Source organism: Perissodus microlepis, chromosome 18, assembly GCF_051167445.1.
Source record: "Perissodus microlepis isolate ML-2025 ecotype Zambia chromosome 18, ASM5116744v1, whole genome shotgun sequence".
In the NCBI taxonomy this organism is placed as follows: Eukaryota; Metazoa; Chordata; class Actinopteri; order Cichliformes; family Cichlidae; genus Perissodus; species Perissodus microlepis.
The window spans coordinates 35280413-35301074 of record NC_140478.1 but is presented as its reverse complement, the minus strand read 5'-3'; the positions used below and the strand labels follow the sequence as shown (position 1 = coordinate 35301074).

Sequence of the window (20662 nt, the reverse complement as noted above, 5' to 3'; positions counted from 1 at the left end):
ATCTGACAAAGATGCTATGTCTGTCTGCAGAGAGGAACGCGCTCAAACACATGTGCAGCCTCTATTTGTCCGGTCATGCTTTGCAAAGAGGAGGTAGTTTCAGATTTAACTGCAAAAACAAAATAAATGACCCTTCTGGGATGGGCTTGTGAGGAGACCTCGCCGACCTGTGATTTGATGAACTTCAGCTCCATCACCGTGGACTGCAGCTGACATATGTGGACTCTGATCTGCTCTGGAGATCCACTCTGAGTGGGACGACGGCTCTAACCAGAGGTCTGAGAGATGATCCACTCCACCAATCAGAGCAAAACAAGCAGCTAAAATGACCCACCAAAATACCTGGGCAGCCAATCGGAGTAATAGTATGGTTTAATTTTCCATGACAGGGAATTACACCGATCGTAGACTAGAAACTGTTCAAACTTTACTCAGATTTTCCTGTAACTGCAGAAAACACTGGAATATGGATATGAATATTTTGCGCTGTTGTGATCACACTGCTGAATATCTTTCCAACACACAGACACATTAGCAAACACAGCACCGTGTTACTAAAGCAGGTGTCGACACAAATGCACAGACATTAGGGCTATCAAAATCGTCGATGACTAATTTAATAGTCGACGTGTCGTTTGAAGCTTCGTAAGATCCCAAAAGACGCAGGAATAAGTAGTAGGATTTAAGAGTGTAATAACGGACTGAAACAGAAGATGGCAGCACTGCATGTACAAGGATGCCAGCTGCTGTTAAACCCCGAAGAAGAAGAAGCTGTGTCCGATATCGTAGCTGTTTCCAAATTCAGGAACCGCATCCTCCTGTGCCCGCATTTGTAGGCCGATTACGTTGCAGCGACACGACGAAGACTGTCCAAATTCGAAGACTCCGACAAATGCGGTCGACAAATGCGCTCTTCATTTCCCCAGATTTGAAGGATGGGTCGGGTGTATACTTCGTGGCCCAACCTATCCCAGAAGTCATAGCGCGGCCCTGCTCAGTTTCCAACAATGGCGGCAGCTAGTTAGTTTTAATATTACTCTTATTATTCTTTCTGGGTCACAAAATAAACGTTTAACATATTTTAAGGCGAGAATGTAGCTGTGCAAACCTCAAATATCTGCTCAGTTTATCAAGACACCACATATTTTCAAAAGCGCTCCGACGTTTTCGGGAACGTCTGTTACCCACTAGCTCGATAGCTAGCCGGGGTTCAAGGCTCACTAGAGCCCTGAGAACACCGGACTCCCGCCAAATCGTTTTCAAACCCACCCCCGTCTTTCGCTACTCAGGTTAAACATATATAAGTCACTTAGATCACTTAAAAATGTTATTGTTTGGCTTTTTTTTATAGTATTTTATTTGTTCCTGAGTAAATTGGTTTGGCTGATATTAAAGTTATAGTCTTTACACAGCTGAATAAACGTCAAGCAGACAACAGATTATCAGAAGTGTGAGATGCTCGAGAATATACTCCGGTGTCCTGTTATATTTTAGATAGCAAGGAGTTTATTAAACTTCACCGAAACAATCTGCAAATTTCATTAAAATTTAATAAACTATCATCTTGTCTTTATTTTTAGTTAGCACATACCTTAAACACTCAAAGCTGTAAGCTAATGATAGTTATATAAGAGCAGATGCTGCTGGTGCAATAAGCTGTACTTTTTACGTCCAATGGATGCATGATCTGATTAGTCGACTAATCGCAAAAATTATCGGTGACTAGTCGACTATCAAAATAATCGTTTGTGGCAGCCCTAACAGACATACAAACGAGGTAAAAGCAGCACCGGCCAAACGGTTCCTTGTTTAATAAAGCAACAGCTAGAACAGTTCAAAGGAAGTCCGCCGAGGACACGAAGCTCTGATAGACGCATAAATAAAAAGTGATGAGGGTGGAACGGCATCGGTGCCGTTGCCAAGGCCAAAAAACAAAATTGGAATTCGCCGTCGCTCCTGGCAAACCGCATCGATCACTGCGGGAGCTCCACATCTCAAACCTCTGCAGTGAATCTAATAAAGCTGTACTATTTAAACGGATTAAGTGCCTCATTGTCCGACTCTGCCGACCGCTGTCTGTGCACACAAAAGCCCCAAAGCCTGACTTGGGCAGAGTTCAGCAGCCGACACCACCCCTCCCCTCCCCGCCGACTGGAGGAACTGTGTCACCCTTGTGATCATTAACTATGAGTATTGTTCTCGGAGTTCAGACACAGCGGTGGGTTTGATTACAAGCCGGGAAAGTTTTGGACCTTCATTTAAAACTAGTTTGGAATAACAGCGCAGGAGCCGGTGCTGATTAGCCACTGGTAAACCCTAATCACAGCTAGAGGTTAGCGGGGGGTCAAAAGGTCAAAGCTGAAACTTAAACTGTTACAGCGAGCAGCAGGAGGCCGGAGAGCAGCGAGCAGCAGAAACGCATCATCCTGAGCAAATATTTGTGTCGCGTGTTGAAGAAAAAGTTTCAGAGCGAGAGAGCAGGAGGGTTGTCGATTTGCCTTTTCGTTCCCGCCAACACCCCCCGACCCACCCACTCACTCCACCCCTGAAGACCTCACTGTTTGAGCAGCAGATCCCTCGCCGGCTCGACAACAAGCGGGAAGTGGCGAAGAGGGAAGAAAACAGGCATGAGAGGGCTGAAAGTGCCTGTCTGAGCAGCTTAATGATGCAATCTGGCAGAAACACTCCCCCCCTCGACCATACACACACACACACACACACTCCTCCATCACCTCCCCAAATCCCCCTCCCAACCCTGCCTGCTCAAGCGGTGACATCACCTCGCTGAGAAGCAACATGGCAGAGAACAGTTGCAGAGCTGCATGCGGTTGTTGGAAATTTTTTCCGACAGCAGTTACGGTACTTGAAGCCGTGACAGGAGCAGCAGAGATTAGAGACTCCAATTCTCTACTTTCAGTAGAAAATTCAAGGCTGGGTGACGAGAATCCAGTCGTTACAAATCTGGATCTTAAGGAGGGTAAACAGAATGAAACAGATCTTTAACATGTCAAACAAACAGTAGTGGACTTAAAGGTTTCCACTCGTTGTCTTGGGTGCAGGGAAGGAACTCTGCGTTTAAAGGTCAGATTGACACAAACACTAGTTAATCTGACTAATAATTCAGATTTTTCTTTCCACACGTTGATGTTTAACTGTTGCTTCTGATATATTACACAACTGGCCAGGGCACCACTGCTCTCTCTCTCTCCGTCTGTGACAGGCAGGCTGAACTTAAACAGACGACAGCTGATCAAACCTCGTTCACTGAATGTGTTCAGATTTATTTTATTACTTTTAGACTCATTGACGAGTCGCAGAGAAACTCCAACTGCTGTCTGCAGCACGAGTAGCACAGCAGCATGACAGCTGATCAGGTGATCGCTCCCTAGCTTTGGAAATAAATGGCTGGAAGGTGTAAAAACGACGACCCCTCAAAGCTGGCTACTAAACCATCAAATAAGATGACAAAATTAAAAAACAGCCAGAAACGGGCCGAACCAGCTGGCTATTAGCTGATGTATATCTCCCCAACCCAGCATGACCAGTATATGTATACATACAGTATAAAGTACAAATAAAAGTGGGCAATATATTCACAATAAAGTTTGTTTTACCCCCCAAAGACAAAAAATAAGCCTCAAAAGTCCACGACCAGTCAGACTATTTCTGACGATAAAAGGAGGTCATAATAGATTTTATTTTTTGATTCAATTTCCTCTAAACTGACTGAAGTATCTCAACTCAACAGACCAAAACACCCAAACATGACTGGCTCCAATTCTAAGATTTTTAGAAAGCAATAAAAGGCAAAGACTTTTTTTCCAGCTCTGCGTGTTTATTTTCTTCAAAACAATCGAATACACAAATACGTGCAGTAGTACTGTGTGTAATACTGATGCATGCAATCCTGCGGTCCAGCTTTCATAAGCCGCCTTAGAAGACAGATGGGGAGTTTAAGTGATCTTACTGGGGGCAGAGAGTAAACTCTCCTGGACAGGCTGACAGGATTAACCCTGCACGGCCTTTAGTGGTCGAGCTCAGCCGGCCGGATGCTGCTGGTCAGAGAAGCTGCCGACTTCCCATTAAGAAAAAGAACCGGGCATGTATAGATCCAATAATAATGGTTTAACTCGTGCACAAACAGAGATTCACAGAGATCCTCGTGAACAGATTCGACCCCCCATATAAAGATTTGTCAAAACAACTGACCATCCACCAAAATACAGGCCGGAGAGAGACAGCAATGGTGCCACATTTAACAAAGCAGAACGCAGAAGAAGACGTTTAGTTGGTTTTACGATCCGCAGCATTCTACTCAATCTTAATACCTTTTAACTGATTTTCAGGTCTAATTAGATTCAGCGTTCTCCGACTCTGTATAAGAAAGAACCACTTTGTCAAAATACTGGAGGTCCCGATTGTTATCTTATTATGTGAATGAAAGTCGAAAACCTCACATTAGTGCATTATCGCCTTACATTAGCGTCATCTACTCTAAATGAAAGATGAATAGAATGAGACTGGTTTTGAACTGGCTTCCGTAGATTTCTGGAGACAGCCTGTAACATAGTGCTGCCTTTATCTTCAAATAAATAATGAGGTCTCATGTGAGTCAGAAATGTTTGCTCTATACTTGCGGTTTTGGTTTTTTCCCCTTTCTGCTCTAACTTTTTATGATTTTTCCCCCTATCGCACGCTTCCAGTGGGACAGAAAGAACACGCCGATATATTTTTTTATGTTAATGACTTGTTTTGTTTTTTTCTTAATTTTGCAGACTTCTTTTAATTATGACTTTTCCCTTTATGTAGGTACATAAAGCAGACTTGGGTAGAAATTACAAGGGGGACATAAGCCACACATATGTGGCTCACAGTGGTTTGGTCCAGAACCAGTGGACCAACTCCTTTATTTTGCAAACCTGAAACAAAGGCTGTGTGAGACGTTCGTCTTTCTACCACGTATTAGAAGAAAACACATTGCTCATTTTTCTCTCTGTTTTTGATTATGTAACCTTTAGCCGACCACTGGTAGGAGACTGAAGCTGCTCACTTTAAACTGGTACCCAGATGGACCGGCTTGACTTACTTCCTGTTTCTAAACACACCATGCTGTGTGGACAGCGCGTAGTATTGTGTGATTAGGCTTTCTGTATCTAGAAAAGCTTAATTGCTTGTTTTGTACATACTCTAAATATCTTCCTTAAACCTTCCTTAGACCTGACAGCTGTAGGAGCGTGAAGCCTTTTTCCTTTAATAGCTTTTCTCCTCTTCATGCTAGGCAGGAAGGTAAGACCTGTAAGTTATGTTTCTTTTCTAGAACATTTTGTTTGCCATTTTGGCCACGCCCACCCAGAAATTTTCAGCCTCGAAAGATAAAAAAAAACTAGTCTGGACTGCAAACCTCGCTGTAGCACTGGTCCTTCCTTGTGAGCAGGAGAATCCTGTTTGTGCTAGGCTCTGGTTTCCAGTAGGCCGGAGTGTAACAATCTTCTTTTCCCCCCCTTTTTTTTGTTGAGCAAAGCAAATATTTCTTTAATGTACTGATTAGTGGTGTTTTGAAAGAAAGCACCAGACTATGGCACCAGTCAAACCCGCCCCCAGCAATCACTGGTGACAAGGGAAAAAACACATAGGAGCCGTTGCTAGCAAGAAATTGGTCATAAAGAGGTATACAATGCACCACCAACAACCACGTGAGGTTGATTTGTTTGGCAGCAGGTTGCTGCTGCAGTTTGCATGGAAGACCCCGACTTGTCTCCAAATGGTTGTCAACTTCTGCAGTGCAAAGCAATCACAAGGTAGTTTTTGGTGCAGGACCCTCTTTGCGACACATCTCACCTAGCAACAGGCAGCAACCACTCACCAACCGGTTGGGAGATATGCATTTCTTACTCACCAGGAGGTTGTCAGGAGGTCAAAGACTGGTCTCCAGGTCTTAAGTTATTTGTTTTGTTGACGACACAGTTGTATCTCAGCACTCCTCTAATCACCTCCCTCCTCTGTACACTGTCAGCTCTCTGTTAAATATTAAAATCTGGATTCAATTCATCTTTTCAAACCTAATAGTAATAAAACTGCGCCTTTTGTTGTGGCTCTGGAAAGTACCTGACCTCCGCCTGGATGCTGATAGCTAGTCTAGGTTACTGTGTTCAAAGTCCAGCAGCGTGGGAGTCACTCTGGACTTGTTAGTTATCAGACTGATTTCTAAATCTGCTTTTTACCAACCGAAGAACATCTCCAGGCTCCCGCCAACATCACCACCCGCCTCGAATACTGCAATAGTGTCTGCCTTCCAAAGCCCTGTGCAATCACCAGTGTGCTCAGCAGTCACTTTAACAATACATCAGCCCTACCCTTATGCATCTTCATGTCTCCCGGTTAAGTTCTCCATCTATAAAACCCTAAATGTAGCACAGCTCTTACTTACAAATGCAGAAAACAAACCCAGTTTAAAGCTGACATGACTAGCCACTCGAAAAATCATGAGAAAAAACATAAATGATCAATTAAGCCACTTATTGTCAAGCAAAAACACCAAAAACCTGCTGGACGCACCTTCAAAGCTGGATATACAGCATCTTTTGAGTGGCTGGAAATCATTGTGCTATTTTTGCACCAACTACACAAAATAATTAACAGAGGAAGTAAATAATCTCGGCCTTAATCAATAATGAAAACAGTCCTTCACGGTGTGGCTCCACTCAACAACTTTCCTATTAACCGAGCGTTTGGCACAACAAGCTGCAGATATGCACGGCATGATACGTTACCCAGAACCCCTGCATCCCTACACAAAGCCAAAGAATGAGCTCCCAGAAAATGCTTTCATATAAAAAACACAGGCCTGAACTCCAAATAAACACTCCCAAATCTACTACAGCTATGCCACAGAGCAGCTCGCATAATCACCACAGTCTGGGAATTGTTAACTCAGCTCATTAATAGTTGATTCTGGAGGAAAATACAAGTTTTTACGATCAACGCCCTCTCGCTGGAGCCAGTTAGGTGACTGAGGGGTTTTTTTCACCAGATGCCGTCGAGCTTTAAAGCCGAGCTCTCGGGTTTGACACTGATCGGAGAGACGCGGGAGGCAGAGCAAATGAAAATGCTGATTGGGGGTCTTCCGATCGCTCTAATGGCAGATGGAGCAGCCGAAGCCCATTACTCCGCTTTTTACAAATCGCCTGAGCAAGCACAAATGCCATCTCCCTTCAGATAACGCAGAGGAGGCTTAAACGCGCCGTCTTCAGTTCTCATTTCAAACATGTCGAGCGCTCTGATGAAATCTGAAAGGTTAAGTGCTCTGAAATGTTGAGGTGAAGACAAAACATCGAGTTTTATCTGAAAGTTTTTATAACTAAAAAGAAAGCGGATGCTTTAAATCACAGTTCTGGTTTATTTACATGGTGCACTCTCAATAATCTGCTGTGACTCTTTAGGTCACGCCAACTTTACAGTCTCTACCTCTGTTGTACAGACTCAGGGAGAAACTGGGAATGGCTGTAGCTTTAAATAGGAATCCCCACACTGGTTTGTTTACATGTTTGAGGCCGTAGACTCCATTTGTGTCGTGTTTTTGTTTGACAGCGGTCACATGAAAAGACTTTTTACTTGCTACAAGCTATTAATGATCATACAGAGAACTGACAGATTATTAATAGAAACAGGAACAAGCTGAATAAACCAGAAACATCCGAATCCTCTGAAGCGAAAGTTGTTCGTTTTGCATCGTTTTCTCGAATTTCTGTGGCACAACTTTGAAATCACCAACAACCGAGCAGCTGAAACAGAGAGATGGCAAAAACCTGAGGCTGGCTCCAGAAGCAAGTCAATCCCCACAGACTGTACAGTTAAAATGTCCAACTTTACAGCAGAAATAAACATGTTTACAACCTTCTACAAAAGCGCTTTTGGTCTCTATTGCTAATTTACCGTTTCATAATAACTTCAAAGCATAATTAAACCAATAAAACTGTATGCAGGCTTATGACTGCTGTAAATTATGTATGAAAAGGGTGCTTAGCTCAACTTAATGACTTATAAAGCTAAATGAAGCGGGTGAATTGAAGTGGATGGATGGTCCAAAATTCAAGCTTTAAAGCTACAGTCCAAAAACCAGTGGACAGTGTTGTCTTGGCGTATTGGGAAAGTTGCTGGCGGTGGATACTAAGAACATTTAGAGTTATCAACTTTCTTCAACGCAGAGAGAAAAATGTGCAGCTCGGCAGACAGTAAGATAAATGAGGGCGAAAAAGGGAGACTCAAGGGAGTTTCTTTCCACTTTAAGCATAAAGCCAAATTACACTGTATTAGTTTAGCGTGGGATACACTCAAAGCTCATACCGTAGTCAAAAGATACGAACAGGTCAAACTTGAAGAGTCTTTAAGCTCTGTTTTAAAAACAAAAGCTTCTTTATGTTTTTTCTACATGTGAAATGTTTAACATCCATTAGTTAACTTCATGGAAGAAGATCAGGCTGACAGCTATCCTAGCTGGAGATCAGCTGAGGTACAAGACATGGCCTTCGTTAAAAGGACACCACAAGCCCTCCTGTTTATCCTCTCAGGTCTCTCACCGTCAACTCCAGCCTGTGTTGTGTTTACTGTCGTTTCACTGTCTGCATATCCTTCACAACAAACAAAGAGGTCAGAATCACAGACTTTATGAAAGGAAAACTGGCCACTGTTTCTTCTTCTTCCTCTCATGCAGGCCCGAGGGAGGATTGGATAATAATTAGACTTGCTCCAGCTCCTTGAGATACAAAGTTGCTACAACGCTTTCTGTTGCAGATGTCACATAAATACCTCTGAAATGTCTCAACATCTTATTTTTAAGTTGCCTCGTGTAATTCTGCCTACAATGACAAGCAACAGTCGGCACTCAGTTAAATTGGAAAAAAGCGAGTTTTCCACTTAATTCCACCTCAACACCGATAAAGCAAATCACCTTCGGCAGCCTCTGCAGCCCAATCTGCTTTTCCTGCCGGCTTTCTGACCGGACGTCAACCTGTCTTCCTCCCGCCTGCCGAGAACTGACAACCTAAAGCAGGCAGAAACAAACGCCCGCTGGACCCGCTGACATTTCCAGCCCTCAGATTTGTTGTGCTGCGATGCTGACAGCGAGGCCAGATGAATATTTATGCGGCCGCCTCCTGCGAGAAGCCACCCGCCTCTCGGATGACAGCTGATGACAAACATGTGGACGGACTGCACAGAGGAGGAGGCGGAGCCGTAGCTGTCAACCTTGTGTTTTCATTCAAGTTCTCTGTTGATGCGTTTACACTTTTAAGAGCCGTCACTTCACCAAGTTGCCCGTTTCAAAGAACAACAAGCAAGTTCGTTGCTTCTAGTTCGTTCACGTCATGCGTGCACTTCTGTGCAAGTCTCTCTGTGACCTTCGCCAGCACCAGAACACGTTTTAATAAAGAACAACAACAAAGGGCCACTGGGGGAAGAGGGGAGAGATGATTTGCATTCAGCTAAGAAAGTGTTTGTGTGTAAAGACGATGCTCGGGGGAATCGATAGCGCTGCTGTTTGGGAAAGAAAACATCACTTTAATTTTGTTTTTCTTCCCAGAGCGGAAAGTTTTTTACGTGCTCGCATGTGCACCGAGTGAGCTTTATGTTTTATAACCCTTCAGGCTTTTGAAACTATGGAGGGGGGAAAAAATAAAAAAGGAATGAGAAAATAACAACTTCTGTCTTTCCTTTCCTAGAGGAGTATTTCCTCTGCTGTAAATTCGTTGTGTTTGCTCAGCTCGACAGGCTGATCATCTCGGGCTCTTGTCACCTCGCTGGATCTGAAGTGCTGCTCGCCTGAGACTGTTTTTAACAGCAGCCGCGTCTGCAATAAAGAGGCAATTTCAGCGGATATTTCTCCGGCGGGAGTCAAGCGAGGACAGCCGGCAGATTTACGTCAAGTGACTGCACGTGTGGAGTCCTGAATCACTGTTCATATCGCTCGAGGGAGACGACGAAGAGACCAAATATGAATTTACGGCCCTGCCGTGTGAAAGAGGCTCTGCGCGCTAAGGTAGAACCAGCCTCCCTCCATCCCCACAGGCCATAATCTCCCAGGAAGGAGGAGAGAAAATAACATCTCTATGGCAACTGCCGGTCTAAAGGTGAGATGTTATGTTGCAGGGGAAGACGCTGTGACCACTGCACAAACACAGACTGATATTTATGTCTCATCTCTGAAAAGTTGAATGTGTGGTTTCAGCTCTGCTGACAGGAACCGCAGACTAAATGTAACATCAGAGAGGGAAAAATGAAGCCCTTAAAGTGACATGACAGCGAGGAGAATAGTGCAAGTAGCTTTCTTTACCTGAAGGAGGGGAACAGCAGCAAACTAAAGCAGTTTTTTAAGATCATGAACAACGAGGTAGAAGCTGCTCGAAACCAGCAGAGATGCTGTTCCTGGAAGCGGATACGAAGTGCACAAAGGACAGAAAAGTTGATATGAAAAGTACTTTCAGCACATCCATCATTAATAATCTGAACTCTTCAACCCTTCAAAGTTTATTAGCAGTAACCCCTGAAGCTCTGAAATCAGTGGTTTCTGTCACATTTCAGGTCTTTGACTATGACTGTGGATCAGAAGTTAGTGAGGGTGGTGTTTGGCTGCACAGCTAGCCTTCAAAAAACTCAGAAACTATTCAAAAGATCGCAAAACCACGTCGCTAATGATCCACACTGAGGTGTAAAACTCATTATACAGGGGAGGTGGTCAAATGTCGTCTTTATGGGGGAAAGAGTTAAACACCTGAAGCACTTTTACAGATGTGGCAGTTAGCTAGCTCCTAGCTAGCTGTAGCAGTTAGCTAGCAGTTAGCCATCTTCTAGGCTTTACCTGATCTTGGGAGTCTGAACACAAGGTCTCAACTATCAGAGAATTCTGCTGAAATGTATGAAGTGTATGTATAATGTAGCACTATAGCAGGTATCTGTGTCTGTGTGATACAACTATGCATCTGGACACACTTGCTAACATTTCCTGATACCTTATCATGATAACCACCCTGCTATCTGAACACAGTCATTTCAGACTCCAAAGAAACAAAGTGGAAATGTAAACACGGATGCTTCAAAACGGCACTTAAATGAGCAATATCATAGTTGTTACTGCCATCATTTATGTACAGTCTGCTGAGTTGACTCTGTTTGTGCTAAAAAGCCAATGGAAAAAAAACCCCTCAGTACTATCCATCTTATAAAACACAGGGGGGGAGGTGACACTGACTGAGATAAAACAGGCTGCACATTAGATAAATGAATTAAAGCATGTTGACAGGTTTACAAGGAAAATATCACCAAAACAAATTTTAAAAATCTGCAGCTGCACAAGTGACTCATGAAACACACTTTAATTTAGCAGAACATCAGCAAAGTCATCAGAGTTCAGATTCCTCAACACGAAGAAGCCCTCTGGTGACCTTTTGGGACCTCTAGATGTGACGGGTCGGATGGAGACGATCTGTTGGTCAACTGCTAAATAAATTTCAGATTAGCAACTTTGGTTTGACTGCGAGAAAGAAATCAAGGACGCAAAGTATCAAGTCATCACAGCATAAAAGCCCCAATCAGAACACTCAAGTCCACGTAAACATCATCAGTGTCATCAGCGATGTAAATAAAACTCCTTCTGCAGACAACTCGACTTAAAACTTCACCACAATCAGTGAGTATTCACTCAGTCAGTGTCGGAGGGGTGTGTGTGTGTGTGTGTGATTTAGGGCTGTGCAATATGACCAAAATCTCATATCCCGATATAAGAATTCTATCGTCCGATAACGATATAAATCACAACAAATGTAACATTTTCTGTAAATTCTGTGAATCTCGGGAAGCTCGACTTGCGTGAAGTGTTTCCAGCTGCGCGTCGTGTAGCTGGAGTCGAGTGTTTTAACCGATGCATGAAACGATACATTTTTAGACATAAGTTGTAACAGCCGCCGTTTTCTTTGTCAGTATTTATTACACAGGTTACACAGGGTGCTGCGGGGAAAAGCCTGTTCTAACGTTTGAGTCTAAGGTCTATTTTTAGCACCTGGCGGCTCTTTTTTACTTCTCATCCGTAAATAATCTGCTCTTTCACGTGATTCCGTTTATTTTGAAAAGTCTCAACAGGATCTTGAGCTTTATTGTGAAAGGTTTGTGTGGAACATAAACAAGCGGACACGCGATGCTGTTACCGTCGTTGTTGCTAAGGACAACGCATAAAAACAGGCGCTTGTCCATCCGTAGTGTGGTTATATTAAATATAAGAGAAAGAGAGAACTTTAAGAAATGAATATAGCCACTACAGCGACCATCGAAACGATGAAAAAATATTGCCGTAAACAGTTTATTTTGCGACACCACGAAACAAACGATAGCGTAAAATGAAACGATAGACGTTTTTATATCGTCATCCGATATATATCGTTATATCGAACAGCCCTAGCGTGATTAATTTTTACGTTGCAGAGTCTGTTACAATCTCCAGTCCGAAGGTCGGACCACACCTGGTTTTAACCGCCAGTGTAAAGCCATCACTTGCTGCTGCGGCGCCCACCTGTTGCAGTAATCAGAGCAACATCCACGCCTTGAATCTCAGACGTTCGACTGCAGTGCAGACATTAATGAGGTACGGGCTCCAGGCTCCTCCCTGGGCATCAGAGCCTCGTCACTGTCAGTGATCATCTCAGCAGATGAAGGCATGAAATTCAGCCAGTGTTCGATTTATAGGCGGAGGAGGAAAGGGCGACGCTCACCGAGAAGTGTTTTTAGTCCGTTTAGTGTCCCAGCACATATTAGTTCAACTGGACACACAGAGTTTATGTGGAGCTAATGAAATGGTTAATCAGGTTGGTTATGTCAAACATAAGGTCGGGGGACCAAAGTCAGCCCAGCAAAGACTCCAATCCGGCCCATGGACCATCTTTGGAAAATCTGGAAGAGGGCATACATTTTTCATCAGTTTTCTGTTATTTTTACACTGCTGACAGATTTCTTTAGATTTTCTTTACAAACTGAGTTGTGCTGTTTTTCTTATATTGACACATCACAGGGATTAAATGTGCAGTTAAAACTTCTTCACTGGTCATTTAGTCTGGAACTAAAACTCTCTGCAAATGCTGATAGATGACAGATGGCAGCCTTAATCTGGACTCTGAGTACATACAGGTAAATATACAGTTAATCCCTCTGTCTAAAGCAGTGGTGGGCAATTCCAGGCCTCGAGGGCCGGTGTCCTGCAGGTTTTAGATCTCACCTTGGGTCAAAATCCGGACTGCAGGGACACCGGCCCTCGAGGCCTGGAGTTGCCCACCTCTGGTCTAAAGGTATGTGTGCACCACATGTTGCATCACTACAGACTGCAGAGCAGAAACGGGCCCCCGGCCAGCTCTGATGGAAGCTCACCGAATGAATTCATTAGTTTAAGCCACATGTCAGAGTTTGTGAACTCCACCTGAATCTCTGGCCGTTGTGCATAAAAGAAAATGAAAGTTTAAAGAAAATTAAAGAGAAGACGTGTGAGGCTGCAGGCAAAGAGAGAGAGGAAAATGCAAAGGTGTCAGTTTTTAGTCCATAACTTGTACCTGATTCAGTAAAATGTCACCGGCTGAATACATTAGGCTGTGAGGCGGGAGGCTCAGAGAGTGTGGCCTTTTATTAACACTGAGAAATCCCACAGTTCACTTCAGGCTGTTAGGGAGGAAAATGACATCTTTGTCTGCGCTTCATGAAAAATTAATCAGCTCGTTTTCAAAGAATCGCAGAGAAGGAGACATTTATCTGAGCCCGGTGACAGCATTTACATTTCCAGTTTACCTTTTGGGGGATTTTTTTAAGCTTCGTTAATGCAACAAAAAGGTGAGAGGAAGAGGAGAACCGAGCTGGACAGTCAGCAGCTACACCTCCAGGAATCACTCAGCAAATAAATATCTGCGGTCTTTGGACATTCTGCACACAGCTCTTAAAAACAAACCATAAAACGTGTTTATTTGCGTGCATTCTTCGCCGCCTTCTCTTTTTCTGATGATGACATTTGCTCAAATTACTCAAAAGGAGAAAGCTGGGTTGGACGCAGCAGTGGCGTTTCCCAGAAGATCTTGATTCACAACGAGCTGTCGGAAGGATCAGAGCTCCATCTCTGCACAGACGCTGTCACTCAGCAGGAAGCTTCTGAAAATCTGCCAAAAACGTCACATCACATCCTGTTCTGACAAACTCCAAGAAGCGAATTCATCTGCAAAGAAACCGAAAGACCTGCGGCTGAAACTCAATAAAAATTATCACGGTGGAAGAAATTGCCCTGTACAGTTAAAAGGATCAGTCGGCTGCAGGATGATTGATTCTTTAACCGTTCGTGTGATGGACAAAACAATTATTTAGTCAATAAAATCTGGGAAGCCACCGGCCGGTGTGCGGAAACAGCCACCGTTTCAGGCTTTTCACTGCAGACGGCGAAATCTGGGCCAGGACTTCCACTTCTGCTGGTCACTTGCAGAAAGCTCGCACCCACACGCCACTAAAGTCTTCAAACTCAGAGTTCACCAGAAAGCTGCCGATTCTGCACATTCACATGCAGATCTCCGTTTCTTCAGATTGAATTATTCAAGACTTCACCAGCGACAACATAAAGCCTTAAGCACAGCCCTAAACTGCACCAGAGCCCTGTGGAAAACTGATAGTCACGCAGTGCTAGCTCCAAACAGCACTCAGACCTCAGATCTGCTTTAAACCACGTGAACCAAGGCGGCCCACGTTTCCGAGAGATGAATTCTGGGAAAGGACCCTACAGATCCAGAAGACTGCTCACGCTCGGATTCACACTTCTGTCAGAGTTAAACCTGTCGCCTTTGGGTCGAAATACGGGAGATAAATCACAGAGAAGGAACACTGGAGTCCTTTTCAAATATCAGAGCTGAGAGGAAGCGCTTCTGCTGAGCCACGGACAGAACGAGCTTTCAGGAAAGAAAGAAAGAGGGAAGAGTGAGCGCTTCAGAATAACAGACTGACTGCCGAAGTCTCACACAGGACTCTTATCAGGACCAGATGTGAGTGAAGCAAGAGCGATTTTAACATCAGCCCAAGCTCGCCAAAGGGTTTCACTTCTCGATTCTATGAAATGTGACACTGAAGTAACTTTCAATACGTTCTGCCATGAGATGAATACACTTACAAAGCAATGAAGCAGCTCGCTTTCGCACGAGCACGCCCCTTTGAAATCTAAAAAATGAAACGAGCTGAAGCCTTTCACTTTTTTACCCAACGTACCAAACAGGTCAGCGAGCAGCTGGACGTTTGCAGCCAAAGTAAGAGCTTCAATTGTCTGCTGATTAATTAATTAGACAGTCATCATCGTGTATCAGTTCAACACGGCTGACAGAATCTTTCTAATGCAAAGAATCGTCCTCTCCTTGATGTCAAGGAGAGTAAGTTTGAGACAATGTGTCAAAAGTGGAAAAAGTCTGTCTGTCTTTGTTTAGTTTAGGGGTTTTTTTTCCACACCTAGAGACAATTTCCTATCAGCAATTAATCTGATGTGCACGTCTTTGGACTTTGGGACAAAGCAGGAGTACCCGGAGCAAGCCTGAGCAAAGGTAGACTCCAAAAACTGGACTGAGAAATGATGCGTTTAATGTTTCCTGGGTTGTTTACAGGCGACGAGATGCCCACAGAGCTGACTGGCATGTGCCCTCCTGGCAGCTGGTGCAGCGCATAATGAAAGAAAACAGAAACAAACCTAAATCTGCATCAAAACTACAGCAGAGACAACAATGCACGAGCACTGCAGAGCAGCTGAGGTCAGCCTGGTGTGTGTGTGTGTGTGTGTGTGTGTGTGTGTGTGTGTGTGTGTGTGTGTGTGATCTGCAGTGTGTTGGGATGGACAGCTTGTTATCTGGGCTGGACTGCAGAGCTTAATATTCAGCCAGCAGCCAGATTAGCTGAGGACAGCCCGTCAGTCTGCAGCTGCACGACGAGCGCGGGGTTGTGTGTTTCAGCGGGAGTGTCTGTCTCTGTGAGGACCGTGTCCAGGCTGCAGACCTGCAGGGTGAGGGTGTTTGCGACATTCGTTTCCCAGCCCTTCTTCTCCAAAATCAGATCCAGCAGCAAAATGAAAGCGGTGCTCTTAAACTCAGACTGGGGAGAAGTCAGTCAAGCTTCTATTTTCTCCAAGTCTGACAAATAAAGTTATTATTATTATTATTATTAAAACATGCCACATTTGTGCCACACCCAGAAGGTCTCCTGCAAAAACTACAGACCACTAAGAGCCCCAGCTATCCCAGGATGCATTGCAGCGATGCGATAGGTCAGCGTCCGAGTGAGAGGTCGCCTCCTCTTTTATCTCAATCACAACTATTCACCGCGCTGCTCAATCTAGCGTCCGCCCAGCAGGCTTTAAAATTCATTCTCAAGTTCACACCTGTGCCCTGAAGGTGCTCAGAACAGAGGGAATTCTGGGAAATGTAGGAAATGTTGGTAGGGTTTGAGCAGAGAGGCAGGCTGAGAGAAAAAGCAGAGGTTATTTTTTTTTGCTTTGTGCTGCCATCGTCATCACTGTGAGCATCCAGGTGTCGACACAGCTTCACAGGAACTTTGTGCCCATGAGCAAGGCACTCATCCTCCAGGTATATGATCCATTATCCTCATACTTCCTCAGAGAGCATGCAGTGTATAAAGGGGATGTTTGTTCCATCACCTGAAGCGTTTTGAGGATGCTTCCCACCACCTGATGACAGTTAGGGGGGAAACAAGAGGGTGTACTGCCTTGCTCAAGGGCTCTTCAGCAGGATACGAGGTCCCTGTGAAGCTCTGCCTTCACCTGAGTGCTGACAACAGCGTTTTCTGCCACCACTCCCCCGAGGCGAGAGGCTTCAAAGCATGGAGGAGGGATGATGCGTGGAAATTGAAAAATTAGGTCAAAGTCTGCAGGACGCGGGGAAGCTTTGCATCCGCCGCCACCGCAGACTCTCGCGCCATCAGCAAAGCATGTAAATATTGCAGCGGGGCATCTGACCCCGTTTCCCAGAGACGCACTTGTTTACACTGGAGGAACTCCGAGTTGGCGGTTTATATGTGCAACCTTCCCCGCCCCATCCAACCCTCCTCTTCATCACCACTTCTTGCCTCATCTTTTCAGCGTTCACAGCAGCAGCGGTGGAAACATTAAAATGCGATGTGTGCATTCAGAGTCAGCTGTTACAATCTCTTCCCCTCCCTCCCTCCCTCTTCCTCTGTGCCGTTTTCTTTCTCCATACATGGCCGAGCCCCACAAAGCCTCCAAAGACTCGGAGAGAAGCGGGAAAACACTGCTCGCAGGAAGCTGAAATATGACACTATGATACTCTCCAGGCTGAGAGTGAGTCTGCAGCAATGTGACATATCAATCTGAAGTAGAAGAACAAGGAGGAAGGAGGGGGAGAAAGAGCGGGAGGTGGTGGTGAGGGGGGCTAATGAGAAAATCAATACCCAAGCTGCATTTCAGTATCTTGCAAAACAACCCGATATAGCATGCTGTAGTGTTATTGGGGGGCGCAGGAATATAATGGGAATCATTCATCGCCTCTCTGGAGAAAAGGCTGCCTGGCTGCGGTGTGTCATGTGAAAAGTGTGTCTCCTAACAGCTGCATGCTGCCTGTGCACCATCTAAGCAGCGTGCAGGGCTCTGCTCAACGGGATTTTATAACAAAACCTCTCTGACAACAACTTTCCTACTGACAAACCCAAACACAAACCTCCACAGAATTCCCAGGATATCCCCACAGCAGGCTGCTGTGTGCCTCCTGCGCTCCAGTGAGGCTTCAAAGTGCACTTTATGGGTTGTTTATCAGCCGTGATGGAAAGATTCATGCACAGATCAACAGATTAGGGGTAAAAACGACACATATTCTTTGATTTTTATCAGGAATTAGCAGAGCAGCGTGGATGTGTGTGGATTTTGGAGACGTCACCTGACTCTGGGGAATTATTGTAGGGAATTTTTGAAAACCTGAGCAGACAAAATAAAGCAGTTAAGTGTTAAAAGGTGATGTACAGCTGGATTTAAAGGTGAATGCTGGCTGTAAAGTGGCTGTGTTTGGACTCTGGGACACTATGTAGAGTAAGGATTGATGAACTCCTTCAGATAATCAACAGTTTATGAATAATGAGGAGCCCTGCAGGCTTTACTGCAACAATACTGTGGAGCTCTGGTGCACAGCAGCCACTCCAGTTCATCCAGAGCACTTTATGGGATGTTTATCTATTATCTGTATTATTCCCATGATACCTGGCGTCAGGTGACGTTGTGTGTCAGTTTGGGGGAGTGAACCTGCAATGATCTCCTTTAAATCCAAGAACACCCTAACAGCACTGTAGTCTGTCCACAGCCAGTGACATCTCTGTTTCCATTTCACTGCCACATCTCCTGCATCCAAATCCAGATCAGTCAAAGCAGTCATTGTGGCAGCGTGCGTGCGTGTGAACACACATGCACTTGAACTTGTTGGAGCTCAGCACTTTATCTCCTAGCAGTTCAAACTCAGCAAGGACAAACAGTCCCAGAGCAACAACAGCAGCAGAGCCCCGGCAGAGCCGCCGAGCTCCGCGGTGAAACCCAAGTACTCACCCTCGGATAACTCCAGCTCCAGCTCGGCCAGTTTGGCCCGCACCTCCGCAGGAAGCGGCACCGGGTCCCGGTCCGCCATTCCGCCGTTCCAAACCGACTTAAATATCTGTTTTCCGGCTGTTTCTCCCTGTTTCCAGTGCCCACGCTGCTCCACAAACCACAAAAATCCAAAGTCAGTCACACCGAGTCCGTCAGCGTCGCTCCGTGTGCGGCAGCGGCTCTGCGCGTTCTCCGCAAACCAGCGTCAAGCTACAGCTAACACTGCAGAGCTGCTACCGGAATCTGTATTTTCAAAATAAGATCACAGCGTTAAGACCAATGACTGTAGAAAACAACTGTTTTTCCCAGTCATTGGTTGAGACCGCTGCCTGTGGCTCTCACACCCTCCAAATTTAAACCTGAATAAATCAGACTCACAGGCTGGCTTTAACTAAAAGTTACGAGCTAATAAATTATAGATTAAAAAAATAAATCAATGTTACTTTTGTGATACTTGGATTTTTATTTTTGTTTTAATTTAATTTTCAGAATAAAGTATGTTATAAAATGTTATATGACTATAAAAGCAGGTTTATATTTTTAGTTGCTTGTTTCCTTATTTTAAATAAAAATAGGTAAAGCAAGAGCAATCCAGGCTAAAAAAAAAATCTGAATTTAGTTAAAACACTCAAAGAAAGGCATCAGGATGATTATGTAATTAGTTTTAAACTGAGACATTGAAATGCATTTTATTTACTGACTGATTTTATAGATATATATTTTGGAGATTTTGACTGTTTATTTTGGACATTCTCCTTTTTCTACGGTTTGTTCTCACTGCTTACCTCGTTTATACTGACAAGTTACGGTTCACCAGTGTGTGTCTGTTAAAAGTAAACAATATGATGCATTGCTAAAAATATTGGATATATGTTGATAGCTAGTAAGAGTAAATTATTTTTTAAACAACTTTGGGAGATGAATAAATTCAAAAGATCCAAACCCCAGTGCTGTGCTTTTATTTTGAATGCAGATTTTGTTCTCTTCCTGTCTCACACCTGTTAATTATTGCCGCCTTCACGCGCCTCACATACACAATTTCCCTTTAGGTGATCCTAAAGATCCACGACTGAACTCACAGGAATCAGTATTTTTATTCCGATCGATTTTCAGTCAAAGTTTCAGGAGTTAAAATGAAAACAAAGTGCTGCTTAATATTTTCACACCATGAACAACACACCGGTAGAGGGCGCCACATTCACTTTCTCTTTCTCACACACACACACAGGCACACACAGTCTGTTAACCTGACTGTGTCATTTATGTTAATTGATGCAGAAAAGAGATCAAAGAAGATTTAATTAGAAAGATTATCACAGCTGAAACACGTTTTGATCGTTTGTTTTATCTCAGTGAAATTTAATCACTCATTCACTCATTTAAAGTCTGCTAGGTGAATGTTTATTTAGGTGCAGCAGAGATATCTCAGTGATATCCCACTCAATCAGAAAATTACATATAGGTAAAAGACGGCAGATGGAGCTTAATGGTACATTATATTCAAAAGTACTCAGTCACCCAACCGAACCGCTAAATTCAGGTGGAAAAGTGAAAAGTTGAATTCAGTGGAAGCAACTCTAAGTGCTAGGTCACGTAAAGTCACAGAGCGGGATCAGCGGATGCTGAGGCATATAGTGCGCACAGGTCACCAACTTACTGTAATGTTAGGTGTTCTCCAGAGGGACCAATTACACTTCTACATCCAGCAATCCGATGGAAGAGTCTGGGTTTGATAGATGCCAGGGGAACGGGACTTGTCTGACTGAATAATCGGGGGATTGTGATGTGGTGCTGTTTTTAGGAGTTGGGCTCAGCCTTAGTTCCAGCATATCGAGACATGTTGGATAATTTCATGCTCCCAACTTTGAGGGAACAGTTTGGGGATGGCCACTTCCTGTTCCAATATGGCTGCACACCAGCGCACAACTTGACTGGCCTGCACACAGTCCTGACCTTGTTTTGTGATATAGATCACCTAATAAGTTTGTGTTTCAGCTTCGATGACAGAAATTCAGATTATTA

General features: G+C 44.2%; 1 protein-coding gene across 5 annotated transcripts in view; it reads right to left on the bottom strand.

Moving 5' to 3' along the window:
* LOC146368809 (disco-interacting protein 2 homolog C) overlaps positions 1-18864 on the bottom strand; it is a 201714-nt gene extending 182850 nt beyond the window's left edge. For 3 of the 5 annotated variants that reach the window (XM_084912846.1, XM_084912842.1, XM_084912847.1), the window contains exon 1: positions 18602-18864. In XM_084912846.1, the coding sequence (XP_084768972.1) occupies positions 18602-18680 (79 nt within the window). In that variant the 5' untranslated portion in view covers positions 18681-18864. The remainder of the gene's footprint in view (positions 1-18601) is intronic. The other 2 variants (XM_084912844.1, XM_084912845.1) reach the window with 1 other exon arrangement.
* Positions 18865-20662: the final 1798 nt, after the last annotated feature.